Genomic DNA, 22,607 nt, shown 5'->3' on the forward strand with positions numbered 1-22,607 from the left:
TTATGTAGTATATATGTAGGTTATATCGTGAAAGATGCATGAGGATGGATCGTTTGATCGCAACCGTACCAAAGCAATAATATGTGAGAATCAGAAATAGCTTTAAAGTCATGTTGCGTAATATATAGTCGAAGTAATCAGAGTGAATATTAGATAGCTACTAGCTAAAGTAGGTTCCTTGATGACTAACATCTTGATTAGGGAGGTTATGTTATTGAACTGGCCGTCAATACGATTTCACGTCCGTCTGTTAACTTCATGACCCGTGCTATGATTCTCCGATCACAATGAAGAATTCGAACAACAAAGAAACCATAAATCTCCTTGATCTGTTATCGGAAAGTGATTCCGATATATCGGACTTGGATCTTACACCTAGAAAGAAGAAAGTTAAACGGTAAGAAAAAACGCGCGTTTTTCAAACCTATATGTAAGCTTTCAATTAAATTTGAAGTTCTAAGTATGTAAATTATGTGTAAAATATAATACCATGTTACAGGAAACATCGGTCAAGTGCCACAGCAAAAATGAAGCAGTCTGATTCTTGTGGATGTAGCAAGTCTGATATGAGGATCATATCATTGTGGTTGGCAGCAGTCCTAATTACATTTTGGTTGATAGCACTATCCTGGCTGGCTGTTATTTTATATGGAGAAATTAAAAGGATGGATATCTCTATAAAATCAGGTAAACACATAATTCTTCATTTATGCGTGTTGTCAAGTTCATATTGATACTGATGATTGATTGTGACTGATAATTATTAAAATTACTTTATGCCGCTTTTATTCTGGAACTGATACTGGGAAAAAAACAAAGAATCATAGTGTTATTGTAAAGTAATATTAGTAAACTTGACTTAATTTATAATTTATGAACTTTATTATATTCATTTCTACTGCTTGATTCAAAATAACAAAAACTTGCGAACTAATGCATATATTTATAAAATCTTCATACTTATCTCATGTGAATGTAATTCATAATATGAAATTTTCGAGTAAACATTCCTTTGGTGAAATATAGGTGGAATATTTTTGAATTTCCAATATACAAATGTCTATTTTTGCTATTTCCAACAGCATCGTAAATTTAGGTCGGCGTTCATTATAAAGCAGTGTATTCGACAGTAAAGATCTGACAAGAAAGTTTAAGACATAAATAGTCATAAGTAGGAACACTTTTGTTTCGGTTCATTCACTTCCGCTAAAATTATTCTTCAATCGAAATATCGATCGTTTAATGTAAAATTTAAACGTGATGTTTAATGTTTTCAAGTTCAGTTTAATTTATATTTCCCATTTGTCCCATTTAAAAATGCCATATTTCTCTTTTTCTCATTTACAATTTTGCCACAAAATCCAGATAATATTCGATATGCGATTTCATTTTTTCAATATACATTTACAATTGCGACACATCAATATCTATCGAATCTTATCGGTCGCGTTATCGCCGACAATGGCTCTATTTTTCTATTTTTACGAATCTCGCGCGTTGCTGTTTTTCCTTCTCTTTCGTTCCTATTTTACTCTATTCCTTCCACTTCGTATTAATTCAAAATTCCCTATTACCGCGAATTGTTATCATAGGGACCTAGCAGGATAGACCGAGCACGGTCGCGTACCAACCCCCAGTCAGTCGATATCTTGCGCACAGCGCGAGTGGTACGCGGTGAGATAGCAGAGGCGTTGTCTACGTTCTTCGTCTCGTATTCTATCGTTCGTAGCCTTTAATAATTCCATTTAACAAATAATGCTCGTTGATTCATTTAACAGTCTTCAATTTATTAAAGCGGTATATTAAGTTATAAATCGTGTGTTAGTACGATTTGTCGTTCCTGTATTGTGGAGTTTGTGACTCGTGAATCGATCAGAGAATCGTATGTATAATTTATACCGGACGTAGGTCAAGTTCCGCATGCACCAAGTGCTCGTGGTTTTTGGTGTTTGAAACGTTCGATGGTCGACAGGTGTACACGGTTCTATTCCTCTTTTATTGATTCCCAATCGTTCAGCGAACACATAGAAGTGTCTTTAATAGAGTGACGTACGAAAAGTCTTGTGTCTATCTCATAGGGGTGGATATACGAGGGAGTCGATTTGCTTAAGTAACCCCCGCGACTATGACGGATACGTAACACTTGCGATCACGTACACTATCGCTTGAGAATATCCGCTCCTTCCTAATTTTTCACAAGATGTAACTTAAAGCATATCCTTAAAGGAAATCGCGTTAATCCTCAGTTGGTATCGTTGAGTAGTGTATACACAATAAATACATGCGATAATTAACCGTATTTCATATGTTAGAACTGTTTAATATACTTTGATCGTTTATTCTATTGCACTTTGGTCATTTTGTCTGTCATTCTTTTTGTTTACTCATACAGAAATCATAATTGAAGCTATTTAAGTCTATACCCATCATAAGAGACATGAAAATGGTATTTATAATAATTATATTATTTTCCTCATTGGTTTTATCAAAAACATAATCGTTTAATTTGCTTGGACAGCGTGTCAAAATAATTGTTACTCCACAGGTTGATTTAATTACTTTCGTGTATACCGAAAATTGGAAATGGTATATAAATTGAATACTTCTCGTTATTATTTGAAAATATTATGCAAAAATATTTCTAAATAATTGAACAATAAAAAAATAGATCACTATAATTTCAAAAAATAAAAATGACTAAAATTTTATAAAAAATTTTGATTTACTTTCAAAGGTTAGGTTATGGTTATGTTTTGATGTAAAATCAAGATGAATCTTCGTAAAACTGTTTGTAAACGAAAGAAAATGACTTTGAGCCAACGGATTTCCCGATTTCCTCTGTCTTGGAATCTGATACTTAGTGAATTATTACATCACATGAAATAATTAAGGTATCACCTACACTTTGTATTAATTGGTCGTGAGATGTAGGAGATGCAAATAGACTATTGAATTGTATTGACAGACGGTTAATCGCCTGTCAATGTAATTATCATTGAATTAATAATAGAACTACAACCATCTAAAATTACTCAGAGTAGTACATAGCATATGAATAGATGAAATTTCTGTTTTAAAAATGTACTTTCTAAATTTTTATGAGAATTCCCTCGAACGAGGTTGTATATATTATTTGATACAGCCCTGGAATTGATAAGATATGGGCGTTAAAAACAGCAGAAATTCATAAGTTATGACTCTATGTCTTGAATAAAATATAACGAAGAAGTATTTAAAGCAACATAGGAAATTAAAATAGTAATTGATAATTTTATTACATTATCAATTACAAATTAATTTTTTTATACATATGACTAAAGAAATTAGTTCCATTAACTATATATTATAACATATCAAACTTTGAATATTTTATTTATTTTAGCGTATCATATGCTTTCCTATAAATGTATGAACATTCGCAGTTTAGTTACTATTTTTACGAATTATTTTTGAGTGGCTATTTCTAAAAACTTTCAAATAAATTCGTTAAAAGTTTTCAATTACAGCAAGATAAGATAATAGAATTAAAAGTTAAGAAAAACTATTAATTAATGAAACAATTACTGTACTACTAATTTAAAAAGACTTCGATATAGATGCATAATTATCCAAAAAATCGAGTTTATCGTCCCGGATCAATTATCCTAATGGATTTTTAATTGATAATATATTCTTAGTCTAGCCTAGAATAATATATCGTAAGATTTACTCGAAATTGAACAATATCATAAAGAAAATTCCTCTTCGATCGATGGAGGGAGAAAAAATAAAGAATAAAGAACAAAAAAGTTGGATAGAAACCAATGAAACGTTCGATTTTTCATTTGGATGTTTTGCACTGTTGTGCAAACGTAATCTGAGATGGAAGCGGCGCAACGCGATTAAGTGGCGTTGTCGATCGCTGCTAATCGCGAGTACCGCGATGATATTTGTGTCGCTTGTTGCATGTTACCGTGAAGTCATGCGTGCTCGGCTGTCGCGAAATTGGAGACTTCTAAGGAGGTGTATGAAATCAGAAGTGCATGGGTCATTTTGGATATTAGTAGAGATATCCATTTTTTGCTCAGCATTATTGCTTTTAAGAATTCTATAATTTCTCGTTGGAGAAAGGACTAATCTTACAAAGTCTTTTACAATTGTACCACGATTAGTAAGATACTTTAAATATAAGAGTTTTATTATTACAATCTACTTTTAAAAATTTTTATTTCTCTAGTTCTTTTCAATGTTACCATTACCGAGACGCTCTAAATATAAGTATTCTATTATTTTTTTATAGTTTTATTTTTGATCCAATATTTTTTCTATAATTTCTCTATGACAGAATTTCTATTTTTATAGTATCCCCCTTCTTTTTCTCTCTTTTTTTAAAGAGAATTCTATTTCCGAATGGAATAAGTTGTTCTTGAGATAAATGTGATGTTTGAATAGTCAAAGACATTCGTTCGTGAGGATTTTATTTTTTTAGGCGAAATCATTGAACATTCTATACCACATTAATTATAGTTCTATCGAAGTTTTGTTCCTTTTATGGAGCTTTCATTTGTTCAAGATTACATATTCTTGTGAAGTATATCTTTTTTGATTTTTTTACTTCTTACTTGATTAAAAATTATAATATCTCGCTTTTTGTTTTTTTTTTCATGATTTCTTTTGAAATTCCATTCTTTACTCGAGATTTTTCACTCTTGCAATATCAAAGTTCTATATTTTTTATATGTTCTCTTTTTTCATCCCGTTTGTTGTTTCTCTATCTTTCATGTTTTTGCATTCCTCTGTATCCGGACGTCTCCTTGCTTACTGCAAGAAAAAAGATACTGTTGATTATATCTTTTATTTCCACAAAGAAAATACATAGCAATTTACAAGTGCTACAAATAAATTGCCCGCTTAAAATTTAATGATATAATGATAAAAATGTAGAAAATAGTAGAATATAGATGCAAAAGTATGAAACTTTTAAATCACATGGAATTATAGAGATTCGAACAAATTTTTATCGAATACTTAGTTTTCCCTTATCTTCATCTCAGAAGCGTCAATTTCTGCTCAGAAACATTCCAAACATGTACCGAATCATTTGTCTTTCGCTCCCTTGTTTTATTGTCCAATTCGTAGATAAGGTGCACAGTGGAGAAATCTAATGGCGTCATAAAACGTTTATTAAACCCATATTCTGATATGTAAGAAATACTTATAGTTAATTAGAGTCGGATACCAATCGCTATTATCTAAACTTCCAACCAATATAAGATAAGAATATTTTTTCAACTTCATGTCTTCATGGAAAATTAATTTTCCATTTTTCCATCCAGGTCTACCAGTTAATAGGTTGTGTAGGTGATTAAGTTTAATTTATTTCCAGTTTTTTATGTAAATAGAATCGTTAGGATATTTTTTCCACCAAGTCCAACCTATTTTGTATGAAATATTTATGAAGTAGATTACTGGGAGTATAACGTAATACGTATTATTTTTATTTATTTTCTTGAAGTTTTTTTTTACTTACAAATACGTATTCATATATTTTATAAAGCTTATTTCTCGCTTGCTTATTATTGTAGTGTTGTATTTTACTAACTTTCTATCATCTTTGGATCATTGATGACACTAATAGCTTTCTAATTCGACATATTTTCTCTTACATGTATTTTTATTTTATATTATATATTTAATGCAACGAAAATATACAATTAATGAAATAAAAGCTACAATATGTGTGAAATTAAATATTCCACAATTTAGTAATTTGTAATAACTTTTATTAATAATTTAATAACTTACGCTTCTCTAAGCGAAGTTGTGATCGATTGAAGGTTAATACGTTTATAACTCTCTGCATATGTATAACAACTGTGACATCTGCAACGATTTCCATATTATAGCAAGGTCTTGACTTGACCCCCTGTAATGTCATACAGTTTAAAAGTTCTCTAGGAGCAAGTTATTCATTTGCGGAACTAAAGGCTAAAATAAAGATAAAAAGTATAAATACATGTTTTCAATTATTGTTTCTAAACAAAAGTATAGATTAAAAACTAAATATACTTCAACTTCCTCACATTCGTCAAACATACTTTTAAAAACAAACGAGCGATCGACTGGATTATCATTTAAAACAAAAATTCCATTTTCAGAACATTAATTATAACGCAGTCGATACCAATCAACACATCCAATTACAAGCAGCTTTTTACAATTAAAAAGTTTCCTTACTATAACAGTAAAATAACCATCATAACTCGACGACAACCACATCTGGTCCATTGTTCTCCATTCTTTCTCGCTAGATACACGATCACGCGCGTTCAATTTGCTTTTGTATGAATGTATATACCTGCACAAATATGTACTCAGAACGATGTTCATTCATGTGGTAGTGTATTCGTACGGATGTTACCTGTATACGTTGTCAGGTACGACGGGCAGACGATGATAAGAGAACCCGCAGTATGAAACGTTTCGTGGCGATGTTCGGTTCGTGACGCGATTCCTCTTGTTCCATCACGCCTTTCTTCGTGTTTTTTTCCTTGTCTATGACAGTGATCAATTGCGAATACCGAGTTTCGTAATACGACGACGACGATATATCTATAAGTAAACAAATAGTGACGATTCATAGTGTAAGATTTACAATGTCCTTTTCAATTGACAGAGGTTTTTTAGTATTCTATTGAGTTTCGTTTCGAATTTGTTATGTCATAATCTTATTTTAGTTTCAACCTAGAGAAAGACTCGTGTTTTAAGAAAGTCTTTGGCACACAATTGATGCGTGTATCGTAATAATGATTCTTTCATATTTTTTACAAATTAAAAAAATTTTTTAACAATAGGAAGATACGATTCGGTAGAATATGACGCAGGAATTCTTCGAGTTTTATCATAAGTTTCCTTCCATCTGGTTTAGTTCCACTGGCGGCTTCCGGTCGATGCTCGTGGGTTGAGGAGTTGGAGTGCTTGGTGTTATGGCGTCGTTGTAGCCATAGTTTAACTTCAATTATCTCCAGAATTATTGAATTCGTTTAAACGAAGATTTTTTATCTTTACAACCGGGGAAGAAAGTTCCCGTAAGATAAAATAACGTATTCATAAAATTGTGATTTTATACTTTGCTTTAGGCAATGTTATGTCAATGTTATGTTACATGCTATAGATATCAGTTGCATTATACTTAAGGAATCATTAATAATCTACGTAATACTCATAATCTATGTAAATATAAACATCAATTTATAATGCACATATATTAATTCTGCATCACATCTTGTACGATTAAAATTCATGCTTTACTTTAATTACAGTTTCAATTTTTTTTAATAAATCAGTATTAAGGCACATTTATAAGCAGCCACTAGTAATTACAAACATTTTAACAACAACAAAAAATTGCAAACTACTTGAACTATACATAATCTACATAAAAATGTAAATTATTTTAGATTATTTTACCTCGCATTGAATTTTAAAATCCATATTGGAGGATGTGTAAAATTCAACTTGCTAAAATTCGATAGTCCTTCACTTGATAGTGTTGCGTTGCTAACAACGCATATGTAAAATGTACATACGTTCAAGTGCTTTATTCGAGTTTCCTTATCTAACGAGTCGACTACCTTGAACGATTTCGACTGATACACTTAAATTGTTTACAATCATCGTGGTCACGTTATCGTACCTTGTGCCCATTTTTTTATGTTCTTCCTTTCTTTTTTTTTTCGTTTCTCCTTCCTTCTTTCTTGCTGTTCCTCGTTTTTTCTTAGCTAGTCGAGGTTCTGTTTGCCGTCGCCTTTCTGGCGTGCTTTTGTTCCTCCTGACCTCTTTTCGTACCACTCGAGGGCCGATCCCTTGCTGTTGTAGCATCCCGATCGATCGATCGATATTGCGATACGGGGGTATGCTGAAGAAATCGTTGCTAGATTTTTAGAAGCTTGACTATGATCGATTGTTCTCCCGATGAAAGAATTTTTGAACAATAGAGGAGCTGAAAAAAGAAATGGGAATATAGAATCTTTCCAAGAGTGTTTGGATATCCAGATATTGAGAAAAGTCTAGGAATACAAATTTTGGAAAGGCAGAGGTGGTCTGTACGGTAAACGAATTTCTCAATAATTGAAAAATTGAGAATATTTGCAAATACACTGTACAATTCTCTTAGTTTTAACAAACATACATTTAGATAATTGTAAATTATTAAATAATTCATGAATTCACAGTCATAGGACATATAATGAGAATGCTAAATACTCAGAGTTAAAAGAAGCTATTACGCTATTGTCTAGTTTTTCCAAATTTTTAAAATTCACTCTAGTCGTTTCTCATAAAACTGTTCCATTATAAAAATACTATACAATATTTGAAACAAAAAAAATGAAACGGGTCGAAACATACATCTTGATGTGCAAACTCAACTGTTTTTAGAGGAAATGATCACGCGATACGATACCAATGAATATTCTATTCGCGGCAACGATAGGATCGGAAAAATGTGATCACAGAGCTGTGAATTATAGATCGTCGCGTTCTCGCAGTTTGAAACGGTGAAAACGCGACCGGATTTTAAGCACGGAAATGAACCTGCTGCGAACGATTATCAACGTGTGTGTATCGTGCAAAGGTTGATAAAGAAGTATAGAGAAATAAAGAAAGAAAAGAAAGGAAGGTCTCCTCGTGCGCGACAAGCTCGCGTGAAACGAAACGAAGATAGGCGGTTCGGTGTTGCTTGAGATGGACTCAGTGGCGGTGACAGTGCCCCTTCGTCAGCCGACGAAGAAGATGAAGAAACGGAAGGAGCTCGATGCCTTGGCGCCTCCGCACATTGTTTCCCGCCGGAGTTCCGGAAAACGTAGCTCTCAAGTACGTATCGATTGACCGTGACCAAAAATGTTCTCTGAAACGAGATGGAATCCTTTGTAAAATTTGTCGAATTTGTAAAAATGTAGATTTTCAAAGGAAATGTATTTTGAAATCGAAGACTTGTATATGCGTTTAGGTAATAAGATGATTTTTAATAAGAATGAAATATTCTTTATAAAGTGATTACCGTTTGTAAACCTTCTTGTAAACATTGAAGCCTTTTTAGGAAAATGTTTTTTAAATTGAGAATTGTATTTGTGTTTAAATGCTAGAGGCGTTTTCTGATAAGAATAAAATACCTTCTAAAATTTCGTTTTTTAAATTTCTTAAATCTATAACACTTGACATTTCTTTCAAGTTAAAACATATTCATAAATTATTTCGCGCTTTGATTGAATCATCAGAAAATAGCTAATTAGACCGACGAAAGTTTTGGAACAAATATAAAATTTTGAAACTTGAAATGGAAATATGTATTGCTTATATAATTTCTTATTTTAAGTAGTTTATAACAATTAATAAAAACAAATATAAATACTTATATAATATTTTATATTTTGGATAAACTGCGAATAAGATGGCTACTTAAGGTATAGCAAGTGATACTTAGTGAGAATTTCTGGATAAATCTGAAATTTTACCAAACTGGAATTGGAAATGTTCTCAATGGGAATACAGAATATTCACGATTTCATTAATTTGTAAAATGTGAAATGTATGAAACAATTATAAAATGTATGTGTAATAATAATATGTATGATAATATACATCAATAATAATATATAATATAACATCAATAATATTTACATTGGGTATAATATTATATGGACCATAGGTGGTATTAATAATGTATGAAATGTTGTTTCGTGGAAAAGTTTGTACTAACAGTAAGCAGAGAATGGATAAGAGACTTATATGTAAGAGGATTAGACAAGAGGATTAAAGTTTATAGACAAGTAGTACAGGATTTTATCTAATTGGCACATTTCCTGGCTGTTTCACCTTTATTCTGTTTGCTTCTAATTGGCTTTTCTTTGCTACTTTATGTATAATACTAAATATCAAATGTTTAATCTTGTTAAAATTATGCGAATAATTGTTCTAAGTACTCAATACTCTAAGTATTCATCTTGATTCATTCATCCTTTTTGTTGCTTCTTTTTCTGTATAAAATTAAATAATCGTAAATTTTGTTTTTTAATTTTCTTTTCAACAATCAATCTAAAACGACTATAAATTGCATCTTATACAACTGTATGCAATGCGTATATGTTATAGCTATATATTTTCTTATTCATATTATCTTATTCAACTCAATTGACCTTTTGATTGACCACGATACGTCTATCATTCTTTCAGAAGGTTATTTTCTTATTTGGGCAGTTGGAATAACAAATGGTACCTAAAACAAGTATTTAATTATTATATTTACTTTAAATCCTGAATGGAAGAGAAATGACATTATCTTGAAAACTATCATAAAAAAGAACAAAATTTAACAATATCTGGATTAAGAACCTAACATTTTATTTTAGTAACAAATTTAGTAACATCTTGCTTTGATCATGAAACATTGGAAGAAATATTTCCATCTCAAAGAACAGATATGTATTGTAACTTCCCAACATTTTAAGTAAACAGGCTTAAAAGAAAAACAAAATTAAATTAAAAACAGATTACAAAATAAATGAATAAATTATTTAAAAAATTATAGAGACGTTTTGGAATAGTATAAATATGAGGAGATTTTGTAAGAAATAAACGTCAAGGAAAAAGGCTTGGAAAAGACAGACTGGGACTGATCATCCTAACAATTTCTAGGAGTTACTATCAGATAGCAGCGACGAACGGTCGGAATACTGGAATATATCGACTAGAAATGGCCGCAAATGCAGAGGCAGACGAAGTCGAGCTTGTCCTGGATTTTTTAAAGCTTGTAGTGCCTTTCTGGCTTGTGCCTCTGTATTAGCAACCGCTAGTTTAATTTGGCTGTTCATCGACGTTCGTCAGCAACTTACTGCTCTACGGACCGAACTGGACCAAGGTATATTGCATCTTTGAAGAACGCTCACCAGAGAGACTTTTAAAAAAAGAAATACTTTATTTTAGATCCAAGTTAGAATTGAATTAAGGATTTACGTATGTATAGGGTATTTCGTTTTAATTTAGATTCTATATTTTGCATAATAAACACGATTCATAATCCTTATTATATAAAACACAGACTACAAATTGAAAATTAAATACCTGAGAAAAGATATTTTATTTTAATTCAAATCTAAAATTAAGTTAACAGCTTACATAAAGTTGGAGTAGGTACTTAATCTTAATTTATATTATATATATATATATATATATATATATATATATATATATATATATATTTCTTTACTTCGGCTTCACAGCCAAAAAAAAAACTTGATTTATAATATAATTCACACATTTATCTATTTTATGTAATAAATACGAAAGAAAAGTTCTTTCATAGATCCATCGTTCAAATTAATTTCATACGCTTACCAATTAGGACGGTTAGAATAATGTAATTGTAATTTATATTTTGTATTTTACATCATGAAAATTGTTAATGAAATCCACCAAGTAAGATATAGAATTTAAATTAGAATTAAATGTCGTAAAATTAATTCAAATTAATTACCCTCACTTAAATCTAATTTAAACTACTATAATCATCTATAATCCAATGACACAAACTAAGGGGTTAAAATAGATTATTCTTAAATTATATAACTCTACCCAAACTGTTATACGAGTCACTTACGATCCAATAATACAGATTGAGTAATGCAGTAATTGATTCAGTAATAATAGAAATTCGAGAAATTAAGAAAAACTTTAATTGAAAAGGGAAAGAATTCAAGGCGAAGAGTTTAATTAAATTCTTTTCGCTTGAAAGTCAAGAACACTTCTTTTATCTTTCGTTTTATTTTTATTTTTTTCATAAATCCAATCACGTTGTTACGTGAATCGATCCCCATATAATCGAGTTCCAGAATAGAAATGCGTCTTGTAACTTTTTTTCTCTTCTTTCATTTTTATATTTCTTTTACTTTAGTTTCCTTTTTAGCAGATTATGTTAATTTGTGGCTCAAAGGTATTTATAAAATAAGGCTGTTAATATGAAGCTAAGTACGTAATTCGCTTATAATGCGAGGATCATGGTCGCATAGTAATATGCTTAACCAAGCGAGATCGTCAGTCCGATACGCTGACAAATATTGGATTATGTACTTGGTGTTGATTGGTAGAAATTATTCCAACTATTCTCTGTCAGGTCTTTGAGGATAATTGCGATGCACATGAAGAAAAGTAATTCTTAAGTTAACATAAATCCGATATTCGAATACTGAGATATTTTAAAGTTGATATCAGAGTTGTTGGAGTACCAAGAAATTTTAAGTTGGTATCAATATTTATCTACTTTAAATAAATACATATTAAATTATTTCGATATCACCTACGTCCAACTAAGCATTTTCGGAGGTTTCTTATTATTCAAGTATTCTTATTACAACTCGACTTTAAACATTGCTTTATTTGTTTTCGCAATGAATATAAATTCGTAATCAATGATGATATTTCAAGTATTTGATGAAGTTTATTTATTTTAATCCTCACAGGCCGGATTATGTCTTTAAGACTGATTTCAATAGGAAACAAATAGATTACGATTCGATAATGTTTACTCATCGTACCTGTTTGTTTCTGGTTAAAATATTCGATAAGATTTTATCGATTCTGGAATTATTGTATCACGTATAAATACTCGTATCGAAACGAGAAAAAAGAGAAAACAAGATATCGTTTACATTGCAGTTATAGCCGGTAGCGAAGGTGTTCCCGATGCCCTGCAAAAATGTCACTCTCTGTCGAGAGATCTTCAGAACAACCAGAGCATTATCTTCACTCATTTATCAGATCTCAAGCTTCAAATCAGTAATTTTACAACGCAGGTAATTTCATGATGCTCGAATTTTTTAAGCGTAATTTCTTAACATAAAAATTTTTTTCTTGGAAATAAAAAAAAATGATATTCAATAATGATTACTAATTTTTCATTAATAAATATATTAAATATTCTTAATTTACATAGAAAAATTATTAATATGCTATATGGTATAATAAGTGATTTATTTTTACACGAAAATTTATTTACAGCTAGCACTTATTCAACGTATTATGCATCATGCAAAAGGTTGGTTCAACGAGGGCCCAGCATTATTTAAAGTGCAAGGAGATTTGAAGGACCTTTCCAGTAGTGTGGTGTCATTTGGGAGCCAAATACAAGATTTGAGTAGCACAGTAACAACATTGAAAGAATCAAATGCTAGGATACAAGATGTCCAAACAACAATACAACAGAATGTTACCAGTATCAAGGTTCATAATCAAACTTTTCTCATTAAAATTTTCCATAAATGCATAAAAATCTGGTCTACTTGCAATCTACTTCTATATCAAGAGTAGAATTTAAAAAATTATTTTTCATTTCTTTTTATTATAGAACACAGTGACAGAATTGTCAAATATTACACAAAAGCCTCAGATATTGATTACAAATGAGACAAAGATAAAGACTGAACAATTGAATGCGACAATCGTACATTTATCTGATAAATTGATGGACATCAATGAAACATTGTCAAGAGCTGTGCAATGGGTGGCAGAAGATCAGAAGAAAGATCATGTAAATGTTTGAGAATTTATAAAAGATGAAAGTTGTGATGTGCTCACTGATTGAAAAATGTGATATGTTTCGCAGGACAAACTGGTATTGCTTCAGGAAACCACTCAAAATGTTAGCATGAAGGTGATATCCTTAGAAAGAGAGTGTGTGAAAACTACCATACTACAATCTGTTAAGGAACTGGATACTCAAGTACGTTTACGTTCCATATGATCTAAAAAATAATTACCTAGTATAACTTGTCAGATAACCTTTGCAGAGAGATTCTTTATCAAAGATTATTTTTTTGGAGAAAATATTTGTATCTTTTTATAAATTTATAAATTTCGTAGGTGAAAGAAATTCACACAGCTAACGACGAAATTAGCAAGAAAATGAAGCAATTAGAACAATCGTACGATAGTTTAAAAAATTCAACGAGCTTGATATTGGCGGCGATACCGGATATCCAGACCCAAAGGCTGATCAAGACGAAGATTTTGGAGGAGTCGATCGGTGACGTCGCGACCACGGAACAAGATCGCAGTGTGTTAGGTGAGTTCTTTCGTTCAACCGTCTTAGACCTTGACTTGAAAAGCAAACGTCTGCTCGTGCAGACGAAACAACAAATATTTGATTTCCCTGTTAGACGTATATATGTACCCGTGTTCCTATGTATCCTTCTATTTATGGGAAATTCACATGTAATAAACACATTTCTTTCATTCTAATTTTAGTTTTACTTATTGTAGAATGTTACATTTTCACAATATTGTAAAAAATTTGCAAAATTTTGTAGGATATTGACATAAACGATTATTGAAATAAAAGTATAATGGCAAAATTTTCGAATCTCGAAAAATAATGAATAAATTTTCGAATTCCTAGGTAATAATAGAATTGATAAAGTCTCCATACATGGATCTTAGTGGAATATAATAATAAACTAACAAACATTAAACAAATTCTTTTTATTTTTCAGTATCAAATGAGGCGCCGTCGAAACGCTTGAGGTCAGATCCGTAAAATGTTTCTAGAGGAATTTATAATATGGTGATGTTCAAGCAAACTTTCATCTTGTACGATAGCAAAAGCGAATCAGCTGTTTCCTAGGAAGAACATAAGCAGACATCGCGCGTGTGTATGTGTAAATATTAAATAAATTAAGTACGTTGAGAAATTCCATGTATATAGAGAGGTAAATACTTATGACCTGAATCATGTGATCTCTCTTTGTCTTTGTCCCTAAGTGTGCACAGAATGATCTACGAGAATATTTAAGTGGATTATCCTGTTGAATAAAAGAAGGAGAAGAAAAAAAAAGATAATGTCTGAAAACTGAGAGCTATTTATAAACGAGCAATAAGATATACGTTGAATCGTCTAGTACGTACTGTCCAGGTCGAATACCGTGTGACAAATGCCAATTTTTAAAGCACGCCACGGCCTGTAATGCGGCTACCTGAATTTATTCAGATACACCATCGAAAAAGTACAAAGAGCGTTTACACTTGTTCTTGCGTTACAAAACATAGACGAGGAAACAAAAAGGAGGAATAAAACGAAAATAAGCCAAAAAAAAAAAATAAAAAATTTAGAAGGCGTATATCCATACTACGATGTCCACTAATTCGCAATAAAGTTTTCTACTCTTCTACTATTTATAGCGCAGCATAGTCTATCGATTTGCCAAATGTTAGAGAGATTCAACAATCTGCGAACATTCTACACGTTAACGATTGATTTTGTTTTCGGTTATTCATAGATTATTCATCTTTTTAGTAATGACATATTGTAGAGTGTTCAAAACTAAAAGTATGGTGGAAGTGTACTGTCACCAGAAAGTTTGTTTAGCCAGTATATAGTGAACAAAACGCATTGTGTAGGGTTTTTATTCAACCTAAACAAAAAAGTATAACAAAATGGTAATGTTGTACTTTCATGTTTGTTTATTTTCCTGTACAGGGTGATCATTTTTATCATTTTTAATTTTATTTTTAAGAAAAGGAACTTACAGATGATGTTAAACTATTCTTAAAATAAATAAGTAGATATATGCGAAGAATATTTTAAGGCCATTTAGATTTTTTAAACAGTATCTTGAAAGAGTTAACATTTTTATATTTTAATCTACATACAGTGGCTTATAAAGATATTTGAACATTCATCACAAAATATTTTTATGTACATATTATGTGTATTATAAAACATTTTGATATCTCATCATCACTGCAATGAGATCCAACTATCATGATTATATTCAAAATGTTTTGTATAATACACATAACATAAATACATCATAATACATCAAATATTTCTATAAATGTACAAGTACCTCTCGTGAGCCACTATATCTAATGTTTTACCGTCCATCTTGATTTCTTTCAAACGTATTTTGTAAGGTACGTTCAACTACGTGCAATTTAATGGATCACCTTGTATGAGACAATGTAAATGTACTGTAATCCGTAAACAGTTTGTAATTAGCGTTATTATATTTTAAACGCACTCTAAACCCATTTGTGTTATGTAAGAGGTGATACACGCTAAGTTTCGACTTTTCTCTGCGTTTGAATGTTTTATAATGATTTTACGCGCGTAGCCATTTTTGGTGGACTGTAGCAATTGTGAATATAGCGTATCTAAACGAGTGTTCGTTCAGTTTAGCGAAGAACGAAACAACCTATCCACAGGTGGAAATGGAAGGTAAAAAAGGAATAATAATGACGAATCGCGTGAGAAAGTTGTATGAAATTGGTATGAATGTATAAAGAGAAAAACAACGCGTATAAACGACAATACGTCGATATGTGAATAAAGAATTGATTATTCAGATTCAATTATGCTGTTCTTTTCTCTATTTCCTGTTGCTAGTTTATATCTATTTCTATTATGAAATTCCATCAAATAATGAAATGTTTGAATAAATACTGCTCTTTATTAGATATTAAAAAAGAACTAAGGAGATGCATCCAAAATTCGTTAATAAAACAAGCTTCTTTCCCTTCAGTGAATCTTAGCTGGAATGTTTACCTCTACCTAACTCGTTCATCAAATCTACTAGTATATTCATTATTGTTTATAATGGTTTTTATAAAACTTAATATTTTTTTATCTTTTACTTATTTTATGAACAGTATTTACCTCGTCGTATGTGATTTAAAATTAAATAATGAAATTCATGACTTACAAAAAGATGGCTAACTACTCTTCTGGATCTTTGGATTTCATTTATGTAATTTTTCAACTAAAAAAAAAGAAATAAACTTTTCATTATTATGTACCTCATTGATAATTCTATGTAGATAAATACGTATAATGAAAATATTTAATTAGCTTAGAAAATTTCGAATTTGTATCTTCATGACTTCGCGTATAACTGACATGCGTATTTGACTGTTCAAATTGAATTTGTATCACGTAGTTGATCCATGTTTTTTAATTATCGAGCTATGACATTTTAATAAAGACTTTTAATCATTCAAAATCGCTGAAAGAAAATTAACTGAAGGTTGACTCGAGACCCTTTCGATACGAGCGATTTTCTAATTTTCAAATATTCGAAACGTCAACTAAATTCACATCCGAAGGATACGTAGTAATCCTAAAATCGAATTGAATTCTCATTTTATGATAAAAAGGTCAGACGATAAGTTTCGAAAAATCATATTTGACAACAGTCGAAACAATGACAAATGGTAACAAAGTCTCAAAGAAACAGTCTATCAATACCATTCTTCTTAGCGGGCTCCCTTCTACTAACAACAAGACTATTATTTTCTATCTTGCTAAAAATAATTCGTAGAATAGTCGAATGTCACGAAAATTTTCACATGTATTGGCTTTTAACCTTGAATAATACATCGACCGATTTCATTACGTTTCTTACGAGTATCGGATCGGTGTTGTCTCTATCTAGGAGATTATTGTGTGGTCTGCGTTTGACATCTGCGCATTTCTCACGCTCATTCGGAGGAAAAATCAAAACAATCAATATGGCGGATCCGAACAACGAGGCTGCATCGTCGAGTAGCGTTTCGGAGCAGGCCCCGTCGGCCACTCCGATTCGCGACGATCTCGAAAAAATCGAGGACTTCCTTGAGCCTGATAAAAAGCGTCGCAAACTGTCACGGAACGATGGGAAAACCGAACAAAAGTTGGAACACCGCTTGGGCGGCATCCTCTGCTGCGCAGTTTGTCTCGATTTACCCAAGGCGGCCGTTTATCAGGTAAGTTTTCGAATTATTATTGCTTCTTAATATTTTCTGCCATTCTTTCGATACGTGCCACACTTTGGCGCTATCTACGATATTTTTTACGAATGATACGTTCTATTGATCCGGTATATACTGTGGATTTAACATGACATGACGTCGTTCCTCTAACAACGTCGTTTCTTTCTATCCGACATTTTCACCCGAGGACGATGGGTGCACTTCTCTTCGTCGATATGTATGTCATACATAATACGTACGTATAGATGTTACCGAGCAAGAATTATTCTTATTAATTCACGTTCACTATGCACACTATGCACCGTGACAATTTGTTGACATTTCTCTACACGAAATCGTCTTTTGTTGTTTTCGATTTTATGGCTCTAACTTGGCAGTAGTAACTTTTCATTAAAGTGCAAATATATGTCGATCGCAATGGAATACAGTAAAAACTTAATAAATGATCATTTAAATAATGAAAGTAAAATTAAAATAAAGGGGATACAAAAATGAAAATATATTTTTAACAGTTAAATGTGTGTTTGAAAAAAGCAGAAATATTTCTGGAGTTATTATCGCTTCTTATTCAAGACTTGTGTTTTGTAATACACCTATATATATATTTTATTACTGATTACAGTTGAGTTATATTTTTAATCGATTAATGACAGTTTTTAATACTACTTTGTTTCTGTGTTAAATTCTTTCTCTCTCACTCTGCCCATTTTTCTTACCCTCCTTTTCTCTTGACGATTATAACATATGTATTGTTCAATAGTTTGTCTTTATAGTAAGATTTTATTTTTCTAATATTGCAGGAATTGTTATAATCATGCAAATGATAATTTCATTTTTAAGTTTTGATATTATAAGTATTTAAGCTATTTTTATTATTATTAGAAATAAAAATATGTTTATCAATTGTCTTCTTTAAGATAGTAATAATATAATTACAGGTAGGTAACTATATGCTCTTTCTTAATAAGAGTGGTATTGAACATTTGAAAAAAACAGATGTATGAAGAACAGCCTTTAATTTGCTAAATACAAATATTATGATTTCCAATTATACTATTTTTCATTGTTATACATATTTATAAAGTTCAACAAAATCTGACTGATGATAAAAAAACATCCTTATATACAATATACTCTTACAAAATAATTTTTTGCAATGGAATTTCTAAATATTTAGCATTTATAGTAAATATACTGCCTAAGTGTTTTTTCTTGTATAATTTGTATTGTAAAGGTGACATCAAATCTATGATAAACATATCTATGCATGCATGTAAAGTAATTCTCACTATGATGTACTTTAATGGCGAATTTTTAACTCATGCGAGCAATATGCAGATATATCAAAGAGAATTATTGTATGTATGCATGCCCAAGCAATGACCCCTTTTTTAGTAACATTTATTTACAGAAGCTCCTCTGTTAATTAAATTTGTAGCATTTCATTCTACCTGTACTCTATTTATATTTTGTCCTTAGTTCTTTTTTCAATTTTATTCATGGAAATATATATATATGTAACATATTCTATATTCACTATCTTCATTAACTGTAAAACAGTGGGAAGAATGTTGCGTTTATCCCATCATGATAGAGATGCATACATGTAAGTTACTTAGTGCGCTGCCCAGCGCATAATGTACTTTTTATTTTTACTAAGGTATGCAAGTTTGAACGTTGTATTCATGCATTTGTGAACTCGTAGATATTACACAGAATATTTGATTTTAAGCAGTTTAAACATTAACTTCATCCTTGTTGATATTCTAATAAAATCAATTAGGAAAATGAAGGAGAAAAAAAGAGAAACAGAAATTATTTAAGTCACCAGATCTTTATAGTCTAGCATATAATATAGCAATACATTTTTTCAATTACAAAGTATTATGTTTATTGTAAGAAGTAATCAAGATGAAGGAACCACCCAGATATTAGTTACTAGGAAAAATTTTATTGTAGATTCATGCGGAACTGATGTTTATCAATTATAATTAATAGTGAGAGAGTGAGAGTGAGAGAGAGAAAGCGCATTTCCAGAAAATCTGTATAACATGTATAGTTGAAAAGCATTGAACAAAATAAACATTCTTAAAGGTTATTAGTTAGTTATTTCGCATATGACACCCTTTTTCACTTATCCTACACATCATTATCCTTTTCTCTTCCTTTCTATTATCAATATTGGCAACATTAATGACAATTGCTTTCGGTGATGTTCACATTGTTTTAAACCTACTGGTTTCACAATATGATTACTTGAATTATTAATAGTGTTATTACAATTTTGTGTTTCAGGTTTAAAAACATCAAATTATGGTAATATACATGATATTAGTTTTGTTATTCTAGTTTGGTTAATGTGTTATAAGGGTTGTACATATATATATTTAAAAAAAAAGAAAAGTATAAGATGTGACAGCTTGTGCAAAATGAACAGTTAAATTATTTATTTCAAGTAAAAGTATCTCTTCTCTTCTTTCAATCAATATTAGAACATATATGTTTATTAGAGCTGGCAAATTAAATTTTGCACATAGCTGTACATATATAATGTAACAAAATACAACAGGCTAATTAAAGTTATCAACAAAGTTAGGATTATTTTTTACAATATGAAACTAAGAATGCTAGTAATACATGCTGCAACAATGTTCACAGTGTACAAATGGACACTTGATGTGTGCCGGTTGCTTCACTCATGTCCTCGCAGATGCCAGGCTAAGAGATGAAATGGCAACATGTCCCAACTGCAGAATCGAGATCAGCAGAACATCTCCATCTCGAAATTTGGCAGTTGAGAAAGCAGTATCTGAGTTACCAGCAGAATGTCAATATTGTGCAAAGGAGTTCCCAAGGAATTCCTTGGAACGTCATGAAGAGACTATGTGTGAAGAAAGGTAATCAATGTCAATAAATAGAACTGGATAAAATAATATTAATGTATGTTGTGTGTATGTAGAATATCCAGTTGCAAATACAGTAGAATTGGCTGCCCATGGCGTGGACCAAATCACGAACGTCCAGAACATGAGGCACATTGTGTACATCCACATCGTTCAGGGCTGGATGTAATGGATGCCCTGCGCGATATCGATGCCCGTACCCTTGAAGAACGTAGGCTGTATGACAATGTCTTTGATCTTTTGTCGTACGAGAAAATCACATTCAACGGTCCGTATCTGTTTCTCGTGTATTAAGGCTATCAATCTCTTACATAGTCTTGTTTAGATGAAAACATTATAAAAAATATTTCACTTTGTTCTGTGCTTTGTTTAGCAGCAGCAGGAACAATCTCTGTCATCAGATTTATCCAAATTAAAATATTTATTTAGACTTCTAGATATCTCATTGGAGTTATTTGAAATATTGAATAAATTCATTTTGTTCTTGCATTTCCTGCTGTATTAATAGACGCGTAGAGAACGTAGGATAGGAGTTATCTGTGGAATTTCGTCCTTTGTAGATTTACAAATGAAGCCATATCGTACAGATGAATTTGTCCATAAACTGTTTTACGAAACTTCTCGTTTTACGGCATTTAACAATCAATGGGTTGTTAAAGCGAGGATCAATAACAGTCAACGTGATCCTACTCAGAGTTCAGAAAGAGACATGACTTATCAAGTATGTAGAAATTCAAAAATATTTTGCAAAAAACCAATGAGATTGTCTTTTTAATGAATTTTTTAAATATGCTCTTTAATGCATTATAGTTGATTTTAAAATCAAAGACAACGTATCCACTACCACTTCATTATTTGATATTAAAAGGACCTTTCGGGGACATGAAAGTACAACCAAGAATACACAAATTTGAGTTCACTGACCAGGAAATCGAAAGTCCTTACTTACCTTTACCCTTACCTGATACGGCAGAGTGCAATAGACTCCTCGCTGCAAGAGCTATTAGTTTCAGGTAAGAAAATAACACATATATCTACATAACAATCTTTTATTAAGAAATTCAAAAGAAGAAAGGTTATTTGCTCACATTTTTTTTGTTTCAGACTAATAATGTTCCTGGCATCTAAGTAGCTCAACACAATTGCTGTCAAGATTTTATGGAAAATGAATTATAATTGACACAACTTTTTAGATTTAACAGTGATAAGAACATAGATGACACAGAGGTTTATAACCAATTACTAGTAGTGTTTAACCATAATGATAAAAATAAAGATGCTAATTCTGCTGTAGTCTATACACATATTACATTCAGAAAAAAGATTCACTACGTTGAAACCGCGAATAGATTGACACAGAGGAAATAGAAAAAATAATTTGCAGATACTTAAAAAAGGGCAATGTCTAATTTTGGTTTCTTTCAATTTCTTTCAGAAAATTTTTATTTTTTTTTTATTAACTCTTCCAGTTTACTGGAGCTTTATGTAGATCATTGTTGTTAGACAAGTGTATTAAATTGCGCCGATACTGGTAAGTAGAACTGTTTCGCAAACAGGATAGAAAAGATAGTATGATTTTTCGCGTAGCAATGTCGATCGAAGCGAACAATTTAATGCACATGCCTGTCGACAAAAGCCTATTACAGATTCTTCTATTTACGTATAAATTAAATGTTATTGATGTAAACATCCCAAATCGACATATTGTAATAGAAAAGAATTAAATAAATTTATTATAATTACAAGTTCTAGTTTTTATTTTAAATCCTAACAACATCTACCATCTAACAATGATTCTATTTACATTTTACTTTTAAATTTACGAAGATTAATCCAATTTGTCGTAATTCGGATAAATTAATGAAAATATAAAAAAATATACTTTTAGTGAATAGAGAAAAAGAAGTGATTCAAAATTTTTTAAAAACT

General features: G+C 31.0%; 3 protein-coding genes across 11 annotated transcripts; 2 read left to right on the plus strand and 1 right to left on the minus strand.

Annotated features, from left to right (window-relative positions):
• Nucleotides 1-9: 9 nt before the first annotated feature.
• Nucleotides 10-16,380, plus strand: LOC117165166 (uncharacterized). Of its 3 annotated transcripts, XM_076623997.1 has the most exons (9): nt 7,057-7,067; nt 10,216-10,251; nt 10,675-10,897; nt 12,691-12,827; nt 13,033-13,254; nt 13,379-13,561; nt 13,637-13,753; nt 13,894-14,095; nt 14,523-16,380. In XM_076623997.1, the coding sequence occupies exons 2-9, from the start codon at nt 10,249-10,251 to the stop codon at nt 14,564-14,566; spliced, it is 1,131 nt and encodes a 376-aa protein (XP_076480112.1). In that variant the 5' UTR covers nt 7,057-7,067; nt 10,216-10,248; the 3' UTR covers nt 14,567-16,380. The 3 variants fall into 3 exon arrangements, with proteins under 3 accessions (XP_033204540.2, XP_076480112.1, XP_033204531.1); XM_033348649.2 differs by lacking the exons at nt 7,057-7,067; nt 10,216-10,251; nt 10,675-10,897 and adding exons at nt 10-397; nt 500-687; XM_033348640.2 differs by lacking the exons at nt 7,057-7,067; nt 10,216-10,251 and adding an exon at nt 8,720-8,853.
• Nucleotides 4,184-17,287, minus strand: LOC117165187 (uncharacterized). Of its 7 annotated transcripts, none has more exons than XR_013059979.1 (8): nt 17,273-17,287; nt 16,731-16,787; nt 7,450-8,887; nt 6,401-6,591; nt 6,217-6,337; nt 5,785-5,967; nt 5,510-5,708; nt 4,184-5,414 (listed from the first exon to the last, which is right to left on the minus strand). XR_013059979.1 is itself a non-coding variant. In XM_076623999.1 (5 exons), the coding sequence occupies exons 1-3, from the start codon at nt 7,858-7,860 to the stop codon at nt 6,309-6,311; spliced, it is 405 nt and encodes a 134-aa protein (XP_076480114.1). In that variant the 3' UTR covers nt 4,188-5,414; nt 5,510-5,967; nt 6,078-6,308. The 7 variants fall into 7 exon arrangements, 2 of the variants coding, with proteins under 2 accessions (XP_076480114.1, XP_076480113.1); XR_013059980.1 differs by having other exon boundaries at nt 4,185-4,800; nt 5,008-5,414; nt 5,510-5,967; XR_013059978.1 differs by having other exon boundaries at nt 4,186-5,140; nt 5,219-5,414; nt 5,510-5,967.
• Nucleotides 17,288-17,517: 230 nt separating this feature from the next.
• Nucleotides 17,518-22,423, plus strand: LOC117165158 (zinc finger TRAF-type-containing protein 1 homolog). Its single transcript, XM_033348621.2, has 6 exons — nt 17,518-17,769; nt 20,434-20,672; nt 20,735-20,946; nt 21,239-21,399; nt 21,489-21,691; nt 21,783-22,423. Exons 1-6 carry the CDS (start codon nt 17,536-17,538, stop codon nt 21,808-21,810), a joined length of 1,077 nt encoding a protein of 358 aa, XP_033204512.2. The 5' UTR covers nt 17,518-17,535; the 3' UTR covers nt 21,811-22,423.
• The last annotated feature ends 184 nt before the right edge of the window (nt 22,424-22,607 follow it).

The sequence above is a fragment of the Bombus vancouverensis genome, chromosome 13, assembly GCF_051014615.1.
Source record: "Bombus vancouverensis nearcticus chromosome 13, iyBomVanc1_principal, whole genome shotgun sequence".
NCBI classification, from domain to species: domain Eukaryota; kingdom Metazoa; phylum Arthropoda; class Insecta; order Hymenoptera; family Apidae; genus Bombus; species Bombus vancouverensis.